This window comes from Narcine bancroftii, chromosome 6 (genome assembly GCF_036971445.1).
Source record: "Narcine bancroftii isolate sNarBan1 chromosome 6, sNarBan1.hap1, whole genome shotgun sequence".
NCBI lineage: Eukaryota > Metazoa > Chordata > Chondrichthyes > Torpediniformes > Narcinidae > Narcine > Narcine bancroftii.
In genome coordinates this window covers 172,674,635-172,701,270 of record NC_091474.1, presented here as the reverse complement: position 1 = coordinate 172,701,270, position 26,636 = coordinate 172,674,635, and the positions used below count along the sequence as shown (strand labels likewise).

General features: G+C 40.2%; 1 protein-coding gene across 3 annotated transcripts in view; it reads left to right on the top strand.

The window, feature by feature from the left end:
• The window catches only part of cd2ap (CD2-associated protein), a 187,673-nt gene that overhangs the window by 136,572 nt on the left and 24,465 nt on the right, over positions 1-26,636 (top strand). For 2 of the 3 annotated variants that reach the window (XM_069886759.1, XM_069886761.1), the window contains 5 exons: positions 1,508-1,568; positions 7,539-7,633; positions 10,596-10,694; positions 14,822-14,858; positions 21,871-21,969. In XM_069886759.1, the coding sequence (XP_069742860.1) occupies positions 1,508-1,568; positions 7,539-7,633; positions 10,596-10,694; positions 14,822-14,858; positions 21,871-21,969 (391 nt within the window). The remainder of the gene's footprint in view (positions 1-1,507; positions 1,569-7,538; positions 7,634-10,595; positions 10,695-14,821; positions 14,859-21,870; positions 21,970-26,636) is intronic. The other variant, XM_069886760.1, reaches the window with a different exon arrangement.

Sequence of the window (26,636 nt, the reverse complement as noted above, 5' to 3'; positions counted from 1 at the left end):
CTTGGAATGTCTTGGCGGGGATTGGTGGTGGAAGCTGAAACATTGGGGGTAGTTAAGAGACTCTTAGACATATGGATGAAAGAAAATTAGGTTATGGGGTAGGGAGGGTTTGGCACAACATTGAGGACCGAAGGGCCTGTACTGTGCTGTATTGTTCTATGTTCTATAACCAACTCCTGGAAGAAGTCAGCAGATCAGGCCACATCCTTGAGGTGAAGATCAACCGTCGGCATACCAGTTTGAAGCCCTGACTATGTCTTGAATCAGGGTTTGATCCAAAAACATTGACTATCAATTTTTCCTCATAGATGATGGCTGACTTAATGAGTTGCTCCAGCAGTTTAATTTTGCTTGAGATTCCAGCATGTGCAGTCTGTTATATCTCTGACACATGTGTAAAGATGTACTTAAGAACAACTGGCACCTATGTTGTTACAGTATGCTAAACACCTATAGTCTGTTTGATAGGCTTCATCTTGAGTAGAGATTCTCTGCTACTCTAAATAGGCTGAATCCATTGCTGGGAAGTACTCAGTCCATAAATCATTTGGTATATAGGTATATACCGCTTAACGTCCGTTTGAGCAATGTCCAACTGCATATACATCCGTGATCCCATAATTCAGTTAATCCAAGCAAGTCCGCAGGAATTTAGAAAAAGTGATAGCTAGCTGTAGGAAATTATACACTGAATATCCAAACTGATCCGACTGCCCCACTCTCTCCCCACAGCCTTGTATTAATCCCAATTAATTCCACTCTCTCTCTCTCTCTCTCTCTCCCCCCTCAGCTCTGTATCAGTTCCCACACTAATCCCACTTTCCTGCTCTCCCTACAGCCCTGTATCAGTCCCCACACTGATCCCACTTTCCTGCTCTCCCTACAGCCCTGTATCAGTCCCCACACTGATCTCACTCTCTCCCACAGCTCTGTATCAGTCCCACTAATCCCACTGCACCGCACTCTCCTCACAGCCCCGTATCAGTCTTCACACTGATACCAATGCTCAGCTCTCTCCCCACAGCCCCATGTCAGTCTCCAAACTGATCCCACTGCCTGGGTCTCTCCCCACAGACTTGTGTCAGTCCCCACACTGATCCCACTGCCCCACTCTCTCCCCAAAGCCCTGTATTGGTCCCCACACCAATTTCTATTGCAAATAAAAAGTTTACAGATACACTACAGTATCCCATATAGCTTTGCTAAGTATATAATATGGTGTTCGCATAAAGTCCACATTGCATAACGCCCAATTTCATGGAAAATATTGTGGATGTTAAGTGGCACATAGGTGTATTTTAATTTTTGAGTTGTAACAGGCAAAGCGATTGAGCAAATAAACCAATATAATTGAATTATTCTAGGAGTAAGTACCCAGTGAGCAAATTTTGTTGAAGAACAATCTAGTGTATTGAATGTTGACTACTCTTGATTGTTTTATCTTTAGTGCCGTTCTAACTGCTTTGATCTATCCCTATTCATCAATTACATACAATTTTATTTGCAGCAATGCAGCCCAGCAAGCAATACAGAGACTGTGAAAAATGAACCAGAAACCAGACACAAAGGTATTAGGAACAGTTTCGATATGAGCTGCTAACAATTTTGATCACAGTGTTCTAAATTTGGCAGTGTGCATGGTACAGAACGCAACAATTTGACAATTCACTGAAAGTGTCATTCACTAATGAAAAATTGCAATGTCTGAAAGGAAGGAAATAATTCTAAAATGCATGATTTGTAATCAGATATTATTGTTGTGCAAGTGACCTGTCATTGGCTAACTAAAAGTTTTTTGGATGCTAGCTAAAACATTTAGTTCTGCTGTACACAATAACATGGTTCTACCGCCCTCTGGAGGAAATAAGCAGTTTAGCAGCACCTGTCCAGATAAAATCCAGTGGTTGAATAAAAGCTCTGGTAAATCTAAGTGTAGAAAGGAAAAGTAATATCAACCACCAAATGAAATGCAGCTAACTGGATCCAAATAGTTAAATCTCTCCAAACTCGTTTTTTGAAAAAAAAAACAGAATTGTAATCTTGAACTGTGGGAGGAGTGTCTACTGAGTCAGTGTGGGTGGAAGTCAGAAGTAGGAAGGCCACAAGACTGCCCTGCACTGACTGTCAGTTCCCTTTCCCTCTCCTGACTGTCACTCACCCACCTTCCTCCTGCCTCCGAGGTGAGATAATGTGACGTCTTTTCATCTCCTCTGCCCCCCACCCCCTCAAATGATCTGGAGTTCATCCAGCTGCAGGTCCCTAATGGTTATGTAAGGATCTGCATTTGGATGCACCTCTTGCAGATGAAGCAGTCAGGGATTGGATGCTGTTGCCTTCCCTAACAATCCACATCCACAAGAGGACCTCCGGCAGAGACTTTTAAAATGTCTTTGGCCACTGGTGTGGTTCCCGAGGATTGGAGGATAGCTCAAGTTAGTCCGTTGTTTAAAAGGTCTCCAAAAGTAAGCTTTGAAATTATAGATCAGTGAGCTTGATGTCAGTTATTGAAGATGTTCTTAGGGAACAGGGACTGAATAGGGATAGTCAATATAGCTTTCTGTATGGTAGCTGGTGTTAAACCAATTTTGTAGAGTTTTTCCAAGGAGGTTATTTACATGGATTTTAGTAAGGCCTTTGACGAGGTTCCACTTAGAAGTTTAGTCAGGAAAGTTCAGATGTTAGGTATTCATGAGGAAGTGCTCAACTGGATTTAACAATGATTACATAGGAAAAGCCAAAGAGTGGTGGTGAATAACTACTTCTCAGACTGGAGGCCTGTCACTAGGGATCGGTGATGGATTGTTTATCATCCAGATCATTGATTATAGATGATAATGTGATAAATTGGATCAGCAAATTTGCAGATGATGTAAAGATCGGAGGTGTTGTGGACAGCGAGGAAGGTTTTCAAAGATTGCTAAGGGATTGGCACCAGCTGGACAAATGGGCTGATAAATGGCAGCTGGAATTTAATGCAGATAATGTGGTGGCATGGCTGGCGTAGCAGTTAATGCAACAACTTTACAGCAATCAAGACGGGGGTTTGAATTCCATGCTGTCTGTAGAGTTGGTACGTTCTCTGGGTGCTCCAGTTTCCTCCCATTATTCGAAATGTACCAGGGATGTAGGTTAATTGGGTGTAAATAGGGGGGCACAGACTCATGGGCCAAAATGGCCTGAGATGTATGTATAAATTTTAAAAAATTAAATTTAAAAGTGTGAAGGATTGCTTTTTCGAAGGAAAAACCAAGAAAGGACATGCACAGAAAAGTGGTAGGGCACTGAGGAGTATGAAAGAACAGAGGGATCTGGGAATACAGATACATAATTCCCTGAAAGTGGTATCATGGATAGATAGAGTTGTGAAGGGAGCTTTTGGCATCTTGGCCTCTATAGATTGAAGTATCAAGTATAGGTGTTGGGATGTTGTGGTAAATTTGTATAAGATATTAGTGAAGCCAGGTTTGGAGCATTGTATGTAGTTTTGGTTACCCTACAACAGGAAAGATTCCAATATATAGAAAGAGTGCAGAGAAGATTTACTAGGATTTGTCTGGACTTCAAGAACTTAGTTACAGGGAAAGGTTAAACAGGTTACGACTTTATTTCCTGGAGTGTAGAAGAATGAGGGGAGATTTGATAGAGGTTTTTTAAATTATGAGGTATATACAGTAAATGTCGATAGGCTTTTTCTGAGGGTAGGTGAGATACAAACCAGAGGACATGGGTTAAAGGTGAAAGGGAAAATGTTTAGAGGGAACATTAGAGGGAACTACTTCATACAGAGAGTAGTATGGAATGACCTGCCAGCTGAAGTGGACGTGTAGGTTCAATTTTAATTTTTAAGAAGAATTTGGACAGGTACAAGTGCTCTCCTACTTATGATGGTCCGACTTACAATTTTTCAGTTATGATTGTTTGAATCTGTACTTTCAATTTTGAATTCGGATCTGTTCCCGCGCTTGCAATATATGGTACACTGCTCTCTCACAATGTTGGACGATGGCAGTTTCATACAGCATACTCTCGTGATGTTGACTCAGCTACGCTCGCAGTCTCTGCAATGGCCACGCGAGCGAGTCCACTGTAAACAACGTATCAAAAAAGTACTTTTTTGACTTACATTTTTTCGACATGTTGTGTTTGCCGCAACATAGCCCCGACATGTGTTGTGGAGCACCTGTACATGGATTTGAGAGGTATGGAGGGCTATGGTTGGGGTGCAGGTCAGAGGGACTGGGGAAATAATAGTTCACCGTGGAGTTGAAGGGCTGGGGGGGGGCCTGTTTCTGAGGGGCCTATTGTCCTGTGGTTCTATGGTTCTAGAGGTCTGCAAGATTCTGAGAGGCAAAGACAGGCTGGGCAACCAGTGCCTTGTTCCCAGCAAACACCAGAGGACATGTGCACGTAGTGAAGGGAGGAAAATTTTGGGGAGACAGGAGAGATAGGTTTCTTCACGCAGAGAGTTGTGGCTACCTGGAATTCCTTGCCAGGGATGGTGGTGGAGGCTGAAATATTAGGGCCATTTAAGAAACTCTTAGACAGGCACATGAATGAAATAAAAAGAGATTTTTTTTTGGTAGGAATATAGGTACATAATCTTTTATCCGAAACCCTTGGGACTAGATACTTTTATGAATTTAGAATTTTTCTGATCAAGTAATTGCACTGATTTCCGATTCATGCAAAACAGAGACACGCTTCAACTAGAATGATCTCTGGATTGGGGGGGGGGGGGCGGGGAAGGTGATATACTGCTGTAATTTACAAACAAAAGCAGCTTAGCTATAGCAAAAAACATTTTATAAAAATAAACTGCCACTGTTGGTCCCCGCACTGGTCCTCCTGTCCCACTTCCTCCCGGTGGTCATCTGTCCCGCTCTCTCCCAGAGGCCCGCTGTCGGTCCCTATACTAGTACCACTGCCTGCTCTCTCTCGGCTACCCACTGTCTTTCCCTTTACTATTACAACTGCTTGCACTCTCTCGGCAGCCCACTGTCAGTCCCCGAGCTGGTCCTGCTGTCCCGCTCTCTCCCGGGGGCCTGCTGTCAGTCCCTATATTAGTACCATCGCCTGCTCTCTATACTAGTACAACTGCTTGCACTCTCTTGGCAGCCCATTGTTGGTCCCCGCACTAGTCTTGCTGTCCCGCACTCTCCCAGCAGCCCGCTGTCAGTCCCTATACAAGTACCACTGCCTGCTCTCTCCTAGTGGCCTACTGTCGGTCCCCGAGCTGGTCCTGCTGTCCCACTCTCTCCCGGGGGCCTGCTGTCAGTCCCTATACTAGTACCACAGCCTGCTCTCTCCTTGTGGCCCACATTCGGTCCCTGCATTGGTACCACTGCCTGCTCTCTTCTGCACTGAGACGGGGGTAAGTTGCGTTGGGTCATGTTTGGTGCCAAACGCGAGCTTTGGTGTGCAGACAACGTCCATGGAAAAAACGTTTGGTTTTCGGAGGTTTCGGTTTTCAGAATTTCGGATAAATGTTTATGTACCTGTATATAGGTCAGCACAATATTGAGGGCTGAAGTGCTTGTACTGTGCAGTCGTGTTCTATGAATGCACTCTGTTGTGGGTAAAATAAAATATGCTGCTCGAGTGTTTCAGTTTTTCTGATCACCTGCCCCTGTTGTTCTATCCAGATGAAAAGTTAGAAGCAATGTTAGTCAAGAGAAAAAATTGAAATCTTACCTGTTGAAAGTGGGAGGGTAAGACATAAACGTGCTGCAGAACCGCGCCAGGGTCACACAGCATCTATTGAAGCCAATGGATATAACCAACATTTTGGGCCTGAGCCCTTTGTCAGAGTGTGTTTGGATGCATTACAGCAAATGTGTTATTGTGGAAGGAGAATCCTGAAATAGAAAGTGAATTTTTCCATTTTAATCTTGTGTGTTTGCACTGGTGAATTGATCTTTTGCTGCTGAGTTTCTTTGAATTTGTTGTTTAGCAGCTTTGCAGCCTTTGAGAGAATCGCTTGTTAGGTTTATAAAATTGAATTATTAGTGTTTGGTGTGGTCTTCCGGTTTCTTTTTATAATAAAATTGTTTTCTTTAAATTAAACTTTCTTCTATAAGATTGTATTTTCCATCTTGTTTATTATTTGGTGAAGTTTTGATTTCTGTGAACAAAGGATTTTGAGCACGTGTAAGTGTTTTGCCACCTGTTTGTGATAGTGTAGATAGCAAAAGTTATATTTTATGCAACTTTTGTTAGGAGTTTGCTTTTTTTAGTGTTTTATCAACAAATTGTAATCATACCATGACTTTTAAGTGCAGCTTGGATTCATTCCAACAAATGTCCTAATTATTCTAGTGAAAGATAAATCTACATCCTAAATCTTTTTGTGTTGTGTAATTTTCCTACATTTCAAATGAATTACAAATAATGTTAAAGGAGGTTAAATGGTTAAGAATAATTTACACCTTTTGATTGGTGGCCTTATGATAAAGGCAGGTAGATGTGGGTCTGGTCAATCACTTAAATGCTAATATTAAAACAAATAATGACTTTTGGATCATATTGGCAAAGTAGTTTAGTTTATCTCAACAGGAGGTCCATCAATCAACACAGTTGGTGTGGTATCTGTATAATGTAGAGGGATTTTGTGTGTGTGTGGCCGCCATTGGTGTTGTTGACCTTGGGTACTGCGCCTCTGGTAGCCACTGGTTTGACTCATGTTTGTCCGCCACTATAAAGCGAAGCTGGAGTGGCCTCTCCAGGGCTCAAGCCAGGACAGAATTGATAATGGAAGTCTATGTTGTCTATGCACTGGGACCCCCCCACACCCCCCCCACCTTTCCATGCTAATGATAGGTCCAAAGGAATGATGAAATCGATTCAGTTTGGTGTCAGCAGCATCGCAGTATGACAAGTTTAATTTGTCCTATAATTATGCAAAATTTGTCCAATAGCAAATGTTTTCTGGACCATAGATTGAAGAGATGCAATTTTCTTTCCCAAAGATAAATTTATAATTTGAACCCTTTGTAATTGTGGAACCAAATATGTTTAAATAATAGAAGCCTGTTCCATCATTCGTGCCAGTTTAAAAAAAATTTGCAGGGCACTTTTTGATGCGTGTAATATTTTGAAATGTTGGTTTTTGTATGTACTCAGAACTGAGAATCCCAAGCCTCTCGAGCAGACAGTTCTGAATATTCACAGTCCTCTGAGTGAAGAAACTTTTCTTCTCGTGATCAGTTTCCACTGTGATCCCAAATCTCTACACACCAGCTGAAACGTCATCTCTGCATTTTTTCCACTCACCTTTCAGAATTTTACGTGTCAATGGAGCAATCATTAGTTTTAAGTAACAAAGGTGCAGTCTGCTTTCCACAGCTCTTCCTGCACTGCCCCCAATGCAAGCATTAATCAAGTTTGTTGTCTACCCTGTTAGAAGCATATGCTTTACTTGTTATTCTTTAATTTAAAATTTGAAAATCTGAGAAATTAAGATACTAATTTTAACTAATTCATTAACTTTAAGCTTGCATAATTAGTTCCATTAACGTTCCTATCTTGTACACTTGCTTTAGTAGGTGAGTATTGCAAAGCAGTTTTTGCATATGAAGCAACAAATTCTGATGAACTTGGCATTAAGGAGGGCGATCAAATTCTGCTAATCAGTAAGGTAAGATTTGTCTTGGATTTTTTAAAAAAATCAAGTTGACAAATTGTAATACTTTGTTGGAAAATCTCTCAATATGAGAGTTGATAGTGTATCTGTTGATGGTCTTAAGATCAAGTATTACACAATGCTTTAATTTGGATCACTGATTTATCTGACTCCCTTTGCCATACACAGTGATCAAATTCCCAGGGCTGTTAAAACTAAACTGCTTCTGACATAATGCTTGGGATGATTTGTTTCTGACACAGTATGACCACTAAACAGTGTGCAGTCAGGTAAGTAATCCTGGGGACCATAGTGCTATCCATCTGTAATATTATCAGACAGATCAAGAGGACTAAATTCTATAGCCAGGAAATTGTAAGGAACCCCAGGGCCGATTTCTCAACACCTGTTGATGGCAAATTGCACAGCTTGGCTACTTCTGGCTGTCTGCTAATCTTCATAATTTCAGTTTCTTGTCTGTATTAATGATTAATAATATAACCATATAACAATTACAGCACGGAAACAGGCCGATTTGGCCCTTCTACTCCGCACTGATCCAAGTACCCTCCTCTAATCCCACTTACCAGCATTCTGCCCATATCCTTCCATCCCCCTCCCATCCATATACTTATCCAACTCTTTCTTAAATGACAAAATTGACCCTGCCTCCACCACCTTTCTCGGAAGCCCATTCCACACAGTAACCACTCTCTGAGTAAAGAAGTTGTGCAGGAAGTCAGTCAAATCATGGCAGTATCACGATGTAGGAATGAGCTGACTTCAGGGTATTCAAATATGGTATTGAGGCTTTGCGGGAGAAGATGAAAAATAGCTGCAAGAGGTCAGGATACCTTTTGGACAGATGATCAGAAAACAGTGAAAGCAAATAAACCAGGAAAGGCAGTGCTCCAATCTGAGACTCTGCAGTCTGGGTGTAATACTGCAGAAAGTTTGTACCACACAATTTAGCATATCCTTGGCAATCATCAATCTAAAGTTGAGTGTGAACTAATGATGGGGTGAGAAATTGCCTGACCATCGGAAGAGCTTGGATATTGGTGGGCACACAAATTGGGAGGAAGCAACCGACAGCCTTTTAATTATCACCATTTGTTGCATCCCTAATTGCTACTGCACATGAGGGCTTTCTGACCACTTCAGAAGATATTTGAGAGTTGACCATATTGCTGTAGGTCCAGAGTCAAATATTGCCCTGACTGGGTAAAAATGGCAGATTTCCTCTCTTAGGTGGTGAAATGGACAAAACCTGAAATCTGTAGTACTTCGAGCATTTCAGTCATAACAATCTAGGAAGGATTTATTGGCTTTAGGAAGAGATCTACCAAAATGATACTGGGATTCCAATGATTAAATTACCAGATGGAATTATATGAATTGTGCCCTTTAAATTTACCCTTACAATATACCCTTGCATATCTAAATTCCAGCTGACCTTGATAGAAGGAAGCAGCTGTACTTACCTGCAATATTTTTTTTAGACAAGTCAACAGGCCTCTGAAAGACTTGGCAATTCAACAAACCTGATCAAAAGCCTATGTTCAACAGCAAGGTACCTGGAACCCTATTTTCTTTCCAAATAACAAGTAATTACCAGCTCTTTAGGAATTGGATCCAACCATGATGCAACACCTGATGATTATCCATGGAACAGTCATTATAGCACAACCAGTAACATCCCAGTGTCTGAGTGTTCAAATGGAAATTTAAGCTTCGACTGTTGTCATTGTGTTTTGCAAAAGACTCTGCCATGTGCTGCAGCCATCCGACTTCTGGTCAGATTACTACAATTACTGTGAGGCCTTCAGTTAGACTGGCTTCAGTGAAGCATGGATCTGCCTGGGGTGAATATGATGATTGTATCCTGCATGTGACCACTCCAGGGCCTTTAACATTACTTGGTAGCAAGCTATTTTTAAAGGGAATCGCTGTTTACATCAGGGTATTCGAAGTACAGGGCTGTTCAATCTCTGTGCACGTGAAAGAAAATATCATTCTATTAGTCATGTTGTAGTTCCTAGGAGCTTTTGGAAAAGGATGGCCACTTACCGTCGATGCCAGCCAGGTAGCAGGTGAGTATAAAAGGGTGCTTGCTTAACTTTTTACTGGATTAGGCTATTATTGTATGATTTAATTTGTAAACTTGATTTGGACTGTTTGTGCTGGCTGGTCTTTTGCTTTTTGATTAAATGGACACTCATCAATAATGAGAATGGGATACTTTGCGATTTGGAACTGGAGTTGAATAGCACAGTGTGAGCCATCCACAGATCAGTGGATGTTGTCTCCTGCCGAGAATCCTTTCTTGTGTACTCCTATGCCAATCCACCCATCTTCAGCAGGGGATGGCAGTTTTGAGATTATTATCTATAAAACCTGGTGTGCTGCTGCGTTGGAGTTTAGACTTACTCCTGCTACTCAATACCATCGTATTTCCTGAAAGTTCATTTTGAATTCAATCAGCTGGTGGCCTTGCTTACTGTCATCCCATGATATGGAAGATCTGCAAGCAGCAAAAAGTCCTTAATTAGACCCTCCCCTTTGCTGCTATGTTGGGTTTTTGAAGGTCTTTGTAATGGCTTTTAAAATCTGTCCAAAAGGATTTAAATAATAAAAAAAATTTCTTTACACATTTAAGGGAGAAATTAGTTAAATAGTTATCTTTCCCTGTACATGTTTTTCCATTCAACTTCATCAGTACCGTGGAAACTACTTGCATAAATATCATGCATAGCTGGCACATAGTAATGGAGTTTTGCTGCCCACGGGCTCACTGTCAGGTCCTAACCATGGCAAGCTCACACATAAAGAAATTTCCATTGGTTCTCCAAAGGACCATTTGGCAAAAGTTATGTTTCAGGCCATTGAATAGAGACATGAAGATCTTAAATTATTTTCGGATTTCATTTCTGTAACCCAATCTGTATCACTTCTAATTTTCATTCATTTTTTGTAGGAAACCGGGGACAAGGGATGGTGGAAAGGAGAACTAAATGGCAAGCAAGGGGTTTTCCCAGACAACTTTGTCGTCATGGTTTCAGAAAGTGGAAGAGAGGTACATTAGTGTTAAGAACAAGAGAATTTCAGGCAAAATTGTCTACTCTTTTCAATTGTCAAATTACTTTTAATTTGTAGGATTGTGTAATTCTCATGAAGGCATTTCTTCATGTACATCAAATACATGTATATTTTAAAACTACATGTACTTGTTGAACTTCTGTCATTAACAATATGCTGAGCCTTGACTTTAGAACAAAGACAGCTTCAAAAAGTCTTTTCCGACTTTCTGGTAGGTAGTAACAGGAACTAGCAGAAGTATGCTAATTAAATGTGGAAATTCTTGGAACCCATTGTGGGAATAAGAGGGAACATAAAGTTAGTTGTCAGTCATACCAGAAGTTCTGCCATTCAATATGAACATGATTTTGTCTTGATTTCACTCTTTTAGCCCTTAACTCTCCCACTGAACAGATTTCTCAGTCTTGACCTTGGGTATATTCAATGATTTATTTAGCACTAGCTGTCATCAAGGCCAGAGAAATTTAGAGGTTCATAACAGACGATACCTCTTCATCTCCTGAAATGAACAGCCTTTATTTTGAAACTATGCCACCTAATTCTAGATTTTCCATTAAAGGGAAATGTCCTCTCAGTATCTACCCTGTGAGGTCCCTTTGGAATCTTATGTTTCAACAGGCTCATCTCTTATTCTTCTGATTGGCTCAGCTGTTCTCATAAGATGATTGTTTCACCTAGTGAATTGAATTCAGACACCATCTGTAAAATACCAAGTCCATTATGGGTGTATCGCTCCAAGAATGGAGGGAGGACTGTGCAATCCACTGATGGGGCCTCACCAATCCACTGTACAGATGTAACAAAAATTCCCCTCTGTAATAATGCTCAAAATTACTTTCCTAAATGCTGTACCTCTGTTTTGCTCTATATTGCAGCATTCTGTAGTGTTTGAACAAAATTCATATTTTCTATTTGTATATAAGTGGATAACCTCAAAATTCTAAACAATGCACTTGGCCGATTTTTGCCAAAACTTAAATACTTACAACTCTGATGATCCAAAATCCTAAATTAACCAAAAATTTACTTTAAAGTTTGGATAAATGAGGATATCCAAAACAAATCAGAAATGCTCATTTATCCAAATGTTTTTCTGGAAGTGAACTGACTGGGGGTATCAGGCTGCCGGCTAGAGCAGGGACACCAGGCTCCGTCCGGCAGGAGCAGATACGTCGGACTGCTGATGGCAGTGGAGACCTCGGGCTCCCGGCGGCAGGCGTGGGAACCTCAGACTCCCAGTGCTGGAGGTCAGCAATTTTCTGGTGAGAATTAAACATTATTTTAATGCTTAAAAAGCCTTCCCTTCTTATTGTTGTTTAAACACTGTTACAAGTGATTTGCTGGTGCTACTGGGCATTTTTAAAAAATGACCCAAAAAAAATTATCTGAAATTTTGGATAATCAGAGTTGTACTCTCTCTTGATTCTTTTGAAAATTCAATCTCATCTTCACAATTTGCTTTCCCACACCTTTTGTCAGCAAAATTGGCACATTGCATCTAATCCTGTGACACGCCAGAGCTTAAGCTTGCTAACCTAAAAATGACCCATCTTTGATCCTGTTTTCTGTTAAACACTCATCTACCCTTCCAATGCATTGCACACAATTTATTGAATTATGATTTTCCAAACATCCTGTTGATCATCCTTCAATAAATTCCCGCAGTTTACTCATGAAGAGTAAAAGTTGTTTAGTTTGCCTACAATCCCTTGCATTCTGCGTCACTCCTTTTTAATGGAGATTTAGGATCTTTCCAGAAATTAAGTTCAGCATTTTACAACCGATGTATCCACTGCAGCGACTTCTTTAGTGACCTGAGGATGGATGTCACCAAGTTCAGGGAAAATTCCACCCTTCAGTCCTATTAAATTTGCCTGCTCCTTTTTCTCTCATGATGTATTCTGGACTTTCTACTCTAATAAGGATGCTCCCAGTTGGATTTTCAGCATACTGAGAAAGTATTTATTTCTGTCTTATTCCCCAGTTGCTGTCTCCATGAGACGAATGTGTGCCATGTCTGGACTTTTCCTCATCGTACTTGCAGAAGCTCTGTTTTAGCATTGATTTCTTGCGCTCATAATCGCTTGTGTGTTTTTGCAAAGGAGCAGGTGGTTTTGTTGCTCTCATTAGCAAACAAGAAAATTGCATCCTTAGCAGCAAGAGTGCTTATTTTTGCAGATAGTTGTTGCAGTGACTAATCAGGAAATGAAGCTGTTGCCAATCAATATATTTCAATTTTTAAAAGTAGCTTCCTGTAGAAATATGAATGATCCTCAAGTTGACTTAAAAACACAAATATTGAGGAGGAAGTAAGCAAGTTTCGCAACATCTGTGGGAGGTAAAGATCCTATGGATTCAGCGAGACCTGCTGAGCTCTTTCAGGGTTTCTGTGTTTTCACAACAATCACAGCACGTGCAGACTTTCATGTTTCACTTGGGGCATCTTAAGCTCCTTGTAGTTGGCTGGTATTTTGTGGGCAGATGCAGCATCCATTTTTTTGGGGGAGTGACAAAAATTAAATAATTGAATGATCAGATAAACTGTCAACAGAAAGATTATTAGATTGGTGTTTCGAAGACTAGGATTGTGTTAATTTGTCCACCCATACTCCGTTGTGGATTGCACAATTGGACATCTGTGGTTCTGTGCTTTGACATCCCTGATGAAATGTGCACGGAATAGTCATTTATCATTGAATGTGCAGTAAATAACAAGAAAATAAAATAAGTTTATTTAATTGATAAGTTTAAAACCTGATTTATATAATTTATTAATGAAGAATGCCTTCAAAGGTCCCTTGAAGTCCAACATCCAATGGAAAGAAATTAACTTTGGAATAAAATAACTTGTGGCTTGATGAAACATGTATTAATTGGAGACAGGCATATTCCCCTTACGTCTATAATATGAAAGGGGATTCATAATGAACGCTCTATTTAGCAAAGTTCCCTTGATTTGCAGCTTATTTTTTCTGAAATGAAATAAAGTGCTGGACAATTTAAATAAAAAGGGGAAAATTATGATAGACTTTTCCATATTTCTAGATTTCCTTTGTCCCTTTCGTTTATTTTGCTGCTTGTCTTTCAGGAAATAAATAGCTCATTTCCTCAAAGCATTTTGGTTATTCCCCATTAAATAGCTCATTCCTCCAAGCATTTTGGTTATTCCCCATTTTGGTTATTCCCCATTAAATAGCACATTCCTCTAAGCATTTTGGTTATTCCCCATTTTGGTTATTCCCCATTAAATAGCACATTCCTCTAAGCATTTTGGTTATTCCCCATTTTGGTTATTCCCCATTAAATAGTTCATTCCTCTAAGCATTTTGGTTATTCCCATTTTGGTTATTCCCCATTAAACAGCTCATTCCTCCAAGCATTTTGGTTATTCCCCATGTTGGTTATTCCCCATTAAATAGCTCATTCCTCCAAGCATTTTGGTTATTCCCCATGTTGGTTATTCCCCATTTTGGTTATTCCCCATTAAATAGCTCATTCCTCTAAGCAGTTTGGTTATTCCCCATTAAATAGCTCATTCCTCCAAGCAGTTTGTTTATTCCCCATTAAATAGCTCATTCCTCCAAGCATTTTGGTTATTCTCCATTTTGGTTATTCCCCATTAAATAGCTCATTCCTCCAAGCATTTTGGTTATTCCCCATTTTGTTTATTCCCCATTAAATAGCTCATTCCTCCAAGCATTTTGGTTATTCCCCATTTTGGTTATTCCCCATTAAATAGCTCATTCCTCCAAGCATTTTGGTTATTCCCCATTAAATAGCTAATTTCTTCCAGCATTTTGGTTATTCCCCATTTTGTCATCTTGAACTTCACTTTCAATTTGTCTCATTCTGCAGCAAAAATAACTCCACATCATTGTTTTTAACTTTTGCAGTCTGCCCTCCATTTGCTTGATTATTGATGCTATTTTTGTATTTTAAGTTCTGCCATTCAACTTTCTGACAGAATCATGAAAGCAAAATTACTGTATACATGAAACAAAAAATTGAAAGGGTTAAGTTACAAAAGAATTTTTTAGGCACTTGTACTGGAGCAGTTAAGTCCTGTAGTCACTGTTTAATTTCTGATTTCATGTGTCTTTATAGAAACCAAAAAAGCCATTGCCACCAACAAAAGTACAAGGTATGTATGATTGAAATGTTGAAATGTACAATGGATTCATGCCATAAAGAGCAAATACAAGGAATCATTCAGAAGAGAAAGCAATCAGTATAAAATTTGTTCTTATTTTTTTTGGCCCACTAATGAATTGGTTACTTTTATAATGTAGGGGATCACAACAGCCATAATAAGTCCACAGAAATCAGAATGCACAACCACATTAATCTGCTTTTGGTGGCATTGCTGTGGGGTTTAAAATTCAATGGGATATCCTGCAAAACTTGTGAGCAAACCCTTAACCTTAAGATTCTGAGTTAAAGTATCATGCAATTTAGCTGAGAATGCATCGATTAAAGTTGTGCATAACAGTGAATTTTTAATTTGCTTTAATGAAAGAGAGTAGAAGATTGGGGACGAGAAAGAAAGCATGTGATATCCATTTTGCCAAAAGAACAAAACTGAGATTTGTGCCTTGCAGCATTGGGTATATTGCAGATGTAAAAAGCAAGCTGCTTGAGAATGACATGCATGGCATGGATAGCATAGCACGTTATTACAGTGCCAGTGACCCAGGTTTGAATCCAGTGCTGTCTGTAAGGAGTTTGTATGTTCTTCCTCTGACTGCATGGGTTTCCTCTGGGTGTTCTGGTTTTCTACTGCTCCTCAAAAACTTATGGAGATTGTAGGTTAACTGCGATATTTTGGGTGGGCATGTATTGTGGTCTGGAAGGGCATGTTGCTGAGCTGTATGTCTTTGAGTGTAGATAAGCCCACTGGTCTGCATAGATGAGGTGAGCTGAAGGGCCTTTTTCTGCACTGTACAACTCTGAGTCTACCTTTTTTTCCCAAATATTACAATTTAATTGAAGATTTCAGATGCTGGAATCAGAGGCCAAGCACAATCTGCGAGAGAAACTTGGCAGGTCCAGTAGCATCAGTGGGAGCAAAAAATTTGGTCGACATTTCGAGCTGAAACTCTTCAGTCCTGATGAAGAGCTTCGGCTCCATAGCGACAATTCTTTTTATCCCTTTGATGCTCTTTGAGTTCCTCCAGCAGGGTGTGTTTGGCTCCAAATTTAATTCACAAGATCACAAGAAAAAGGAACAGCAGCAGGCCATTTAGCCCATCGAGTCTGCTCTGTGAAACCTCCCTGAGCTAAACTGCATCTAGTTCCAAGTTCCATCCTTGTCCCCATGTCCCATGATCCCCTGGCTAATTAGATACCTATCAATTTCCCCTTTAAATTCCCCTAATGATCCTTCCTCCACAGCTGAATGTGGCAACAAAATCCACAAATCTGCTACCCTCTGGCTAAAGAAATTTCTCCTCATCTCTGTTGTAAATTGGTACTTTTTAATTCTAAGACTGTGTCCTCTTGTCCTTGAATCACCAACAGGAGAAACATCTTATTTACATCTACTCTGTCCAATCCATTCATTATTCGAAATGCTTCTATGAGATCCCCTCTCATTCTTCTATATTCTAATGAATAAGGTCCAAGAGCCGCTAAGCGTTCCTCATATGTTAGCTTTCTCATTCCTGGAATCATTCTGGTAAGCCTCATCTGTACCCTCTCCAACCTTACTATATCCTTTCTAAGATATGGGGCCCAAAACTGCACATAATACTCCAAATAAGGTCTCACCAGTGCCAAATAGAGTCTTATCAACACACTTCTTTATTCTTTTACACAATCCCCTTTGAAATGATTGACAACAGCATTCGTCTTCTTTACCGCTGATCCAACCTGGCAGTCAACTTTCAGGTTATCTTGCATGAGGACCCCCAAGGTCCTTTGTATTTCTGAGGTTTGAATTTTCTCCCCATCCAAATATTAATCTGACTGTTTATTTCCTCTACCAAAATGCACAACCGTACATTTCTCAACATTATATCTCATCTGCTATTTCTTCGCCCATTCTCCTAAGCTGTCCAAGTCTCTGTGAGCTTTTGATTTCTTCTATACTACGTACGACCACCTATCTTGGTGTCATCTGCAAATTTTGCCATGAAACTATTCAATCCACAATCTAAATCATCAATATACATTGTAAAAAGAAACGGCTCCAACACCGACCCTTGCGGAACACCACTAGAAACAGGCAACCAACCAGAATAGGATCCCTTTATTCCCACCCTTTGCTTCCTGCCTATCAGCCAATGCTCTACTCAATCTATTATTTTTCTGGTAATTCCATCTGCTCTCATCTTATTAAGCAGCCTCTTATGCGGCACCTTATCAAAGGCTTTTTGAAAATCCAAATACACTACATCCACAGCCTCTCCCTTGAGATTTCCTCAAAAAATTCCATGAGGTAGGTCAGGCAGGATCTTCCTTTCATGAAACCATGCTGGCTTGGACCTATTCCATAATCTCGTCCTTGAGGATCGATTCCATAATCTCGTCCTTGAGGATCGATTCCATAATCTCCTCCTTGAGGATCGATTTCATAATCTCGTCCTTGAGGATCGATTTCATAATCTTGTCCTTGAGGATCGATTTCATAATCTACTGAAGTCAGACTAATAGGTCTATCATTTCCTTTTTTCTGCCTTCCTCCTTTTTTAAAACAGTGGAACTACATTTGCAACCTTCCAATCCTCGGGAACCATACCCTTGTCTTGATTTCTGGAAAATCTATTCCAATGCCTCTACATTCTCGAAGGCCACCTCCTTCAGAACCCGTGGGTGCACCTTATCTGGTCCTGGAGACTTATCTACTTTTAAACCATTCAGCTTACTAAGCACTATCTTTCTTGTAATCCCGAGACCTTTGAATATCAGGTATATTGCTAATGTCCTCCACAGTGAAGACTGACACAAAAATATCCATTTAGTTCCTCTGCCATCTCTTTGTTACCCATTATAATTTCCCCAGCTTCATTTTCAATCAGCCTATATCTACCCTTGTCTCTCTTTTACTTATATATTTAAAGAAACTCTTAGTATCCTTTTGTATGTTATTTGCCAATTTCCTTTCATAATTCATCTTTTCTTTCCTAATGACTTTCTTTGTCTCTCTCAGTAAGTTTTAAAATTTTTTCCAGTTCTCTGCTTTTCAGTAATTGTTTAGTGGGGGGGAGGGGGGGTGTTCATTAAGCAGGTTCCGATGTTTGGTATCTGGCATTTAAAGGGAATGATTGTAATCGATAACGAGGCACTGCAATGAGGATTATCAGTATCTCATATTTCTCACATATTTACTCTCCCTCTCTCCCCCAACCACAGATGCAGCAAGGACCTGCTTCCCCTCATTCTCACCTACCACCCTACCATTCTCCATATTCAACATATACTCTTCAATTTCTGCCAGCACAGTGGGATCCCATCAGCAGACGCATCTTACCTCCCTTCTCAATTTCCTTCGGGGTTCTCCCTCCACGACTGCCGCATATGTTCATCCCTTCTCACCAATCGCCCCCTTGGTACCTACTCCTGTGACTGCAAGAAGTTATACTTGCACCTCCTCCCTCAACACTATTCAGAGTCTCAAACAGTCCTTCACTTTACCTGTGAAGCTGCAGGAGTCATTTACTTCATCTGGTGCTCCTGATATGGCCGCCTCTAATCTAGGAAGACTGGATACAGACTGAAGATCATTTCATTGAGCACCTTTGCTGTGTTTGCTGCTAAATTAAGGACCTCGCAGTGGCCAACCACTTCAATTCCACACACCATTACCACTCTGTCATGTCTGTCCGTGGCTGCATGTAATGCTAAATTGAGTCACCTGCACATTGGAGGAACAAAACTTATGTTGCCTGTCCCCAACCAGATAGCATCAATATCAATTTCTCCAATTTCTGTTAACACCCTCCCCTGATGTCTGTCCCTCACCCCCCTCTCCCTCCATCCAGCTCCCAAACCCTTTCCCTCCTCCTATCAAAGAGCTTTGCCCTCTTCCTTTTCCACTGTCACCTCAGTTTCTTTCTCTTTTACCCTCCCACCTGTATCCAGTTGTTTCCTCTTCCTTGTTTGCCTGTGCTATTTGTCCTTCCCCTCCTCTCCACCTTCGTCTTTCTCTCCCCTCCCCCACCCCACCTTTTTTATTTGGGCATCTGCCAGATTTTCCACAATCTTGATAAAGTGCTTGGACCTGAAACATTGTCTATGTGGTACTTCATTTGGATGTTTGAGTGACTTGCAGAGTTGCCACAGCACTTTGGTATACTGTATCAAAGGAAACATATTGTTAATGCTGACTTACAAGATTTCAAGATGACCTATGGCCAAAGAGTTGCGCAATTTGATTTTCTCATTCCCAATCTGAAAATGTTGATCAGCGTAAATTGTGCACCCTGCATTGGATCAATTTGCTTCTGTTATTTGAGATTTGACAAGATCATTCTGTTTCTTACGGTCAGATTAGGGTTATTTCCCCCCCTCAACGTGGAAAATATTCGTGGAGTGATGAATGATTGGGTCACATAATTTAAGTTGTATTTTTGAAACAAAATCAGTTAGAGAATTTTTCAATTGTTAATGAAGCTCATCAAGATATTTAGTAATATGAATCAAAGTTAATTTAACTTTTTATTCGGCATCCTTGGTTCCTGTTTCAAGATAACAGTCTCTTCTCACCAAAAGTGTAAATAGCAAAATTGAAAATATTGATTTGAGAAAGGCATATGAATTCATCACAAAATTGATGTGCTGAGTAATTTTGAGATCAAAGTCAAATGTATTGCAACAAGGATTGTTGATAGTGTAAACAGGAAAGTCTGCATTCACTGTGATTATTGTGCAATACACAAAAGTGCTGGAGAAACTCCACTGGTCTTGCAGCATCTATAGAAATTAAAGGGTAGCCAATATTTCTGGTCTGAGCCCTTCATCGAGGTGTGAGCAAAAAGAAGGCAAGCACCTCAATAAAATGGTGGGAGGAGTACAGGCCAACAAGCAAGAGGTCACAGGTGGATATGGGTGGAAAGGAAGAGAAAAGACCTGAGAATTAGGTCTGAGTGGAGGGGGTAGCTCTGAATAGAGAGAAAAGAGGGTGGGGAGTTGGAGGAAAGGAGGCAGAGGGATAGGGAAATAGAAGGGGAGAGGTTTAACAGAAACTGGAAGTCAATGTTAATGCCATTGGGTTGGAGAGTGCCCGGATGGAATATTAGGTGGTCCTCCAATCTGTGAGAAGCTTCAGATTAGCAGTGCATGAGACCATATGTTGGGGAGGGAATTGGGTGTGGAATTAACTTCACTTTTGAATACTGCATCCGTTGTACTCATTGTGGTTTCCTCTGCATCTGAGGGAATGGAGCAGACTGGGAGATCAATTTGTTGAGCACTGCTCTGTAACATGGACTTCCAAGTTGCCAGTCAATTTTAATTCCACACCTCATTCACATGCTGGCATTTCTATCCATGGCCTCATACACTACCAAACCGAGTTACCCACAGATTGGAGAATAAAACATCTTGTATTCCATCGGGGCACTCTTCAACCAGATGTTGTCAATTTCCATTAGGTCTCCCCATCCCTTTGTCTTTTTTTCTCCAGTTCTCTACCTGTTACGAGCCCAGAGGGACCCAAAACCCAGCAGCAATAGATATTCACCAAGACAAATGGCTACTTAAACAAAAGTTGTTTTTAATTATCTTTAAAAATGAAAACAGAATCAAACTTTAACTTATCACTATTGACTTAACTAACCTAACTTAACCCCCTTCTTATTCTAAGCACACATGTGTGTAATGTGTGTTTAAGTCAGAAAAGTTCTTTGATTCACAATCCAATTTCACTTCTCCGGTTCACTGGTTGCAGGCAGTTCTTCTACTGTGAACAGAATTTAACATTTATAAAGTTCACCAGGCTTTGGTGTTTGAAAGGTAAATGGTTACTGCTCAGGAAGTTTCTTGTCAGTTTTCAGAGAGAGATTTGTGGTAAGCTGTACACCCACAACTGATTGCTTTTTTAATCAGCCACTTTATTGTCTTGCCAAAGAAACTTGCCCCTTCAGGGTTCTCCAGATGATAACCTCTTTCTTTCAGGACACCACAGAATTCTTTTCTGTTTTTCTTATTCCAAGTGAAACATTAGACAGTCAGTCCTCTCTTCTTGCATGAACCACAAGGGCTTTGACCAGACTGAATGGGGTTTTCCATAAACTTGCCAGCTTGTCCTTTTCTAGTCCCAGTTGCTGCTGCTGATTGTAGAACTAATCTCTCTCTCTCTCTCTCTCTCTCTCTCTCTCTCTCTCTCTGTGAGAGAAAAGGCCTGTTTGACTCTCTCTGTTTGCAAAACCACTCCAGGCAGAATGTGGCTGCGACAAGTTCTCTTATCTGTTTCCTTTTTTGTAAACAACAATCCATTAGTGAAATCTCTTGGGCACTCTCCAAAGGTTCTGCAAATGTTCTGGGGCCACTATGTCTAGCATTAGCAGAGCGCCAGTATTTTAACTAAGATTTGTTTAAAAGTGTTTGTATGTGACCTGCACTAAAAACAATTTATCTCCCAAAAACAGATCTATATTCTGTCATACCACCCCCTTCCCTCTCCATTCAGAAAGCTGTTCCCTCCCTTATCGCCTCAGCTTTTTTTCTCTTCTGCCCTCCCACCAGTTGGCCTCTGCCTCTTCTTCCCTCCTCTTACCTTTTTATTCAAGTGCCTGTGTGCATTTTGCTTATACCCTGATGAAGGGCTCAGGCCTGACTCCTTGGTTACCCTTTGCTTCCTGTAGATACTGCGTGACTCGCACTTTTGTGCATTGCATTTGTAAGTAGTGAAGAGGGGTTTTTTTTTGTCGCAATAGGTAAGAATTAATTTGGTGCATATATAAAATACATATCATTTGTTGTTTAAATAGATTGTGGAATGGAATGTACATTTCATGGCCAAGACACACTTTTTAAAAGTTCCTGCTCCTGTATTCTTATTGGTCAATTGTATAAACAGGAAATTGGTGCTAATTGCACAGAGACCACACCGTTTTAATAATGTTCCTGCCAGGTTATTATTGAAAGTCAATTTAAAATGAGAGTAGAATAATTTGCACAGAGACACATTGTTGATGAAATGTTGCCTCTTCCAGTTTCAAAACCAGAACCACCTCCAGCTGAAAAGAAGATTGAACTTAAGAAGGTTCATCCAGACAAAACTGATGCAGTTACTTCAAGGGCTGAGGAGAAAGGTAAGCCCTGATCTTGGTTAAATATTTGTGCACATATAAAATCTGATACAGTGCTGCCAAATAGAAAAAGGCCTGTAGCAACTGATCCATGTTCTATATTTTTTATGCATAGTTCACCTTGGTATGAATGTTTCTTAATCTACTTTTGTTTCATCGAAGTCAAAGCTCATTTTGACAGAAAGCTCTCCTTTTTTCTTTTAGTTTACCATATTTGTCTTTGTCTGTTATGCAGAATTAAATAAATCTGGAAAAAGAATTTGAGAGTAAATTGCATTCAACCAAACTACAGTAGATAAAAGGATCATATTTGTAAACCCCCTGTAGATTGTTGCATTAATTTCATTCAAGAATTAGATTGTTGCTATTGAGTGTTATATTTACTATTCAAATCTGAATGCTTTCAGGCAGAATTGCTTTCAGAAAGAAACTAAGAACCAACCATATTACAGTTTGTCAAGAATCGCACATAGGGCACTGTTGAAGGTATAGATTTAAGGTGGCACTTAAAGGTCGTGCAATGGCCACATTACAACAATTGTTAGTTTCATACAAGATCTTTTTATTGCCAATTGATTTAATTAATTGCCCTTGGAAGATTCCAGCTTCTCTCCATATCTTTCGTTCAGGCTTCTGAATTTCTTGTCCAGTCATCAAATTACTGTGCAGCTTTACAAGGTACTAGACAGACATTGAAATAATTTGTGAGCTGGCACTGTTATAAAGCAGGAAACGTGATAGGTGGTTCATGCACAACAACAAATTATGAAAAGATTTTTATTTTTGCCACATCAGTTGATGGTTAAATATTTACTTGGGTTTAATTGAGTTGCTCTCTCTTAAAATACCGCCAATTTTTTTAATATATGCATTCATCTGAGGGACCAAATTTAGCACTTCAACTGAAACTATGACTCCTTCACAATGTAACACTCACCTATCCCCCTTGCTATCCTGGGCCTTCAGCACAGGTATTTATACTTGTATCTTTGAAACAGGATTTGATCCCACACTTGTTGTGACCCCACTGTCGGAGTTTGAATGTGATAACTAGTGAACTGCAATTGACAGTCTGAAAGCTGGTTTTCAACAGCATCGAGTGCTAGTTTATCATCTCTTGTGAAATAATGTCAGCAGGTCTTTCTTTAAATTTTGTTTTTCCACTCTCTAGTACTAGTCTTCACCACCATTAATGCGGATTGCGAGGTTAGCACAATAATATTACAACGCCAGTGACCCAGTTTTGAATACGGTGCTGTCTGTACTGATGAATCTCCTCTGTGCCCTTCTAGCTGGGCACCAGGGCTGCACAAGGTGCTCCATTTGGTCTCAAGCACACCATGTACAGCTGGATCCTGAAGTCCTAAAATTTGTATTCAGTGTCCCACCCAAGTGTGACAAATACTTCCTTCACCACCTTATCTACCTGAGTTATTACTTTTGCGGAACTATCCCTCAGTATCCCTAGGTTTCTTTGTTCTAAAACACTCTCTAGAAACATTCACAGCTTCTTTTCCCTTTTACTTTTGGCAGAAGGTACAAAAGCCTGAAAACCAGCACCTGGAGGTTCAAGAATAATTTTATTCACCATGGCAAGTCCTGTCTAGTCTGACTTGTCTGTGTCAAACACTATTTGCCACTCCTTGATGCACCATCCCAACTCTTCACATTCTGTTATAAACTTGGGTATCCTTCCTCACTGTCCACTACACCACCAATTATGGTGTCATGCACTAATTTACCAATGATCTTCTCTCCCAATGCTTCAAACAGTTTCTAATGGTTGTAAAGATTACTGCAGATTTGAATGAACTAAATTCTATTTACTTGTTCACTAAGATCATGAGATCATTGATACTTCAAACAAATAAATGAATTCCCTTCCTCCTCTCCAGTGCGGAAATGTATGAATTATACAAAAGTGAACCTTGTTCCACTGATGGCGTGGCTGAAAAATGTTAGGTGCTGGAAAATGTAGGTTTAACCAACTGCTAGGGTGCTGTAGGCAACCAAGAGGAATGAGGTTTTCTGCATGCTATATTTTATAATGGGCCAATCTTCAATGGGCCATTGAAGATCATCATTGTGAGACTGAATAGGATGCAGTTTCAAAATGCTTACGGTAATTTCCAAGATGGCAAGGAAGCAATGTTGCTGTCGAGATTATGCACTCGGCTTTGAGTCTGGTCAGGAAGTGGTTATTTTCAGTGCAGCACAATTTTTCTTGGGGTTTTTGTATCATCATTGTATACTTGGAAAAATATGCTTACAACAGCAATTGAGTATGGTAGTAAAGTATTTAAAAGGTATACATTTTGTTTTTAAATGAGTCCCATCAAATTAAAATGGTGGTTTCACAATAATTATAATTGATAGTTCACGACTCAGAACAGCCAGTATTTAATAAATTACAAATGGGAGGTCTATCAAATCCTTTCATTCACCACTAATCTGTATTTTGAATGCTGTGCCTCCATTTCCTTTTGTACTGTGTTGAGAAATAAGAGCAGGAGTGGTCAGTTCTGCTCCTCAAGCCTGCTTGCCTTTCAGTGTCATGACAACTGATCTTTACCTCAGTGGCACTTTCATGCATCACCTTGTTCTTCTGATCTGAATGATTGGTCTGCACAACGTTTTGGCAAATTCCAAAGATTCACTATATCATTTGGCTGAAGAGATTTCTCCTAGAGTGATTGTAGAGGGTGTAGTCTGCAGCAGTCTTGATGAAGGGTTCTGACCCAAAATAGCGACCGTTCTCTTTTTCTCATTGATGCTACTTGACCTACTAAGTTCTTCCAACAGATTGTGACTGCAATATCAGGGTTGACGTATGAAAAGAGGTTGAGCATGTTCGGTTATTACCATTCAAAGTTTCGTGGGAGGAAATGCAATCCAATTAAAATGTGTAAAAGTTTGAAGGTGATTGGCAGGATAAATACTGAGAGGAAGTTTCCACCAGATGGGGTATTTAGAATGAGAGGTAAAATTCATACATTTGAGATAGAGAGGAATGTGTTCTCTCAGATTTAAGATTTATTGTCACACAACCCTGAGATTCTTTTTCTGCGGGCGAAGCAGAATTGTCACTTATTGGTAATGCAAAAAAAAACTGTACCCAATGTATACATGTAAACAAATAAAGAACTGTAAACAGAAAATGAATATAAACAAACTTTGCAATACAAAGAGAATTTTTAAAAATCAATGAAGTGCAAGAATCCTTAAGCGAGTCCCTGATTGAGTTTGTTGTTGTTTGATTGATGGTGGAGGGGTAGCAACTGTTCTAGAACCTGGTGGTGCGAGTCTTGTGGCACCTATACCTCTTTCTTGATGGTAGCAGTGAGAACAGATTGTGTGCTGGATGGTGTGGATACTTGATGATGCTGCTGCTCTTTGACGGCAGTGCTCCCTGTAGATGTTCTTGATGGTAGGAAGGGTTTTGCCTGTTATGTCCTGGGCTATGTCCACTATCTTTTCCAGGGCTTTTCACTCAAGGGTATTGCTGTCTTCTTACCAGACCATGATGCAGCCAGTCAGTACACTTTCCACCACATATCTGTAGAAACTTGCCAAGGATTCGTTGAAAATGCAGGATTTTGCCCAAACAAAATCCATCTAGTCTAATTTGCTACTTTTTCTCCCACCTCTTAATGTGTTTTTTTTAAATACAAATCATTAAGATAACATTTAAAATATAGGCAGTCCCTGGGGTTAAAAAAAGACTGATTTACTAACAACTCGTACTTATGAACCAACAATGCCGTCAACTTCTGGTTTGAGTGTGGTTGAGACAGCATCGCCTGCCGGGGGCCTGGCACCCCTGCTCCTGCCGGTAGCTTGACTTATTTAAGATGTAGTGCATTTGGAAGTTTTTTTTAAGCATTTTACATGGTTAGAAAAGTAAAATATATATTGTGTATGCTATATACTAAGATAAACATTTGATTAACTGATGCTAAATAAGGACTGTTTGCAAGGGTGCAGTGCTAATTTTTTAGGTGCTGGAGCTGACAAAATGCCTGTCATTTCCTATATCCTTTCTCTATATATGTCACACCCAATTTATATACCTGCTCATTACATGAATGGGGCAAGGAAGTTGCCCAGGACATGAAATGAAATGGTACACAATTTGGGTGTAACATATATCTGAATAGAGCTTCTTACAATGTCAAGCACTAAACCAAGATGAAAGAAATATATAAATTCCAGAGCTCCACGGAAATATAGAGATAATTACACTAATGTTGTTAGTTGTGTTTTTCCCCTGCCAGCCACCACCCCTTCTCTCCATCTCTCACCCCAACACCTACTTTCGTAAAGTCCCCTGTATTACATCTGCCCACAAGGCGCAGTTAGTTTCTTTGGCATGGACCTCAGAAGCCCCTTATCCATGGCAAATGAGGTGGTCGTCTAACTCATTCGCATCAGCTCCTCTGCCAACATGTCACAGCGCAATGACTCAGCGCAGATTCAAGCGGGAGGCGGCAAAAGGAATTAAACGTCTAACTTGCATTATTAAACCCGCCACACCTGTACGGCAATGAAGATAGAACTTTGGTCCGAATCATACTTCACCTTTCCCTTTGATCTCTTCCTAAATCCACTCAGTCCATGACCTCAGTTCAGATCAGGCCATTGAACAGTGATGACGCATTTTACCCTAGAAA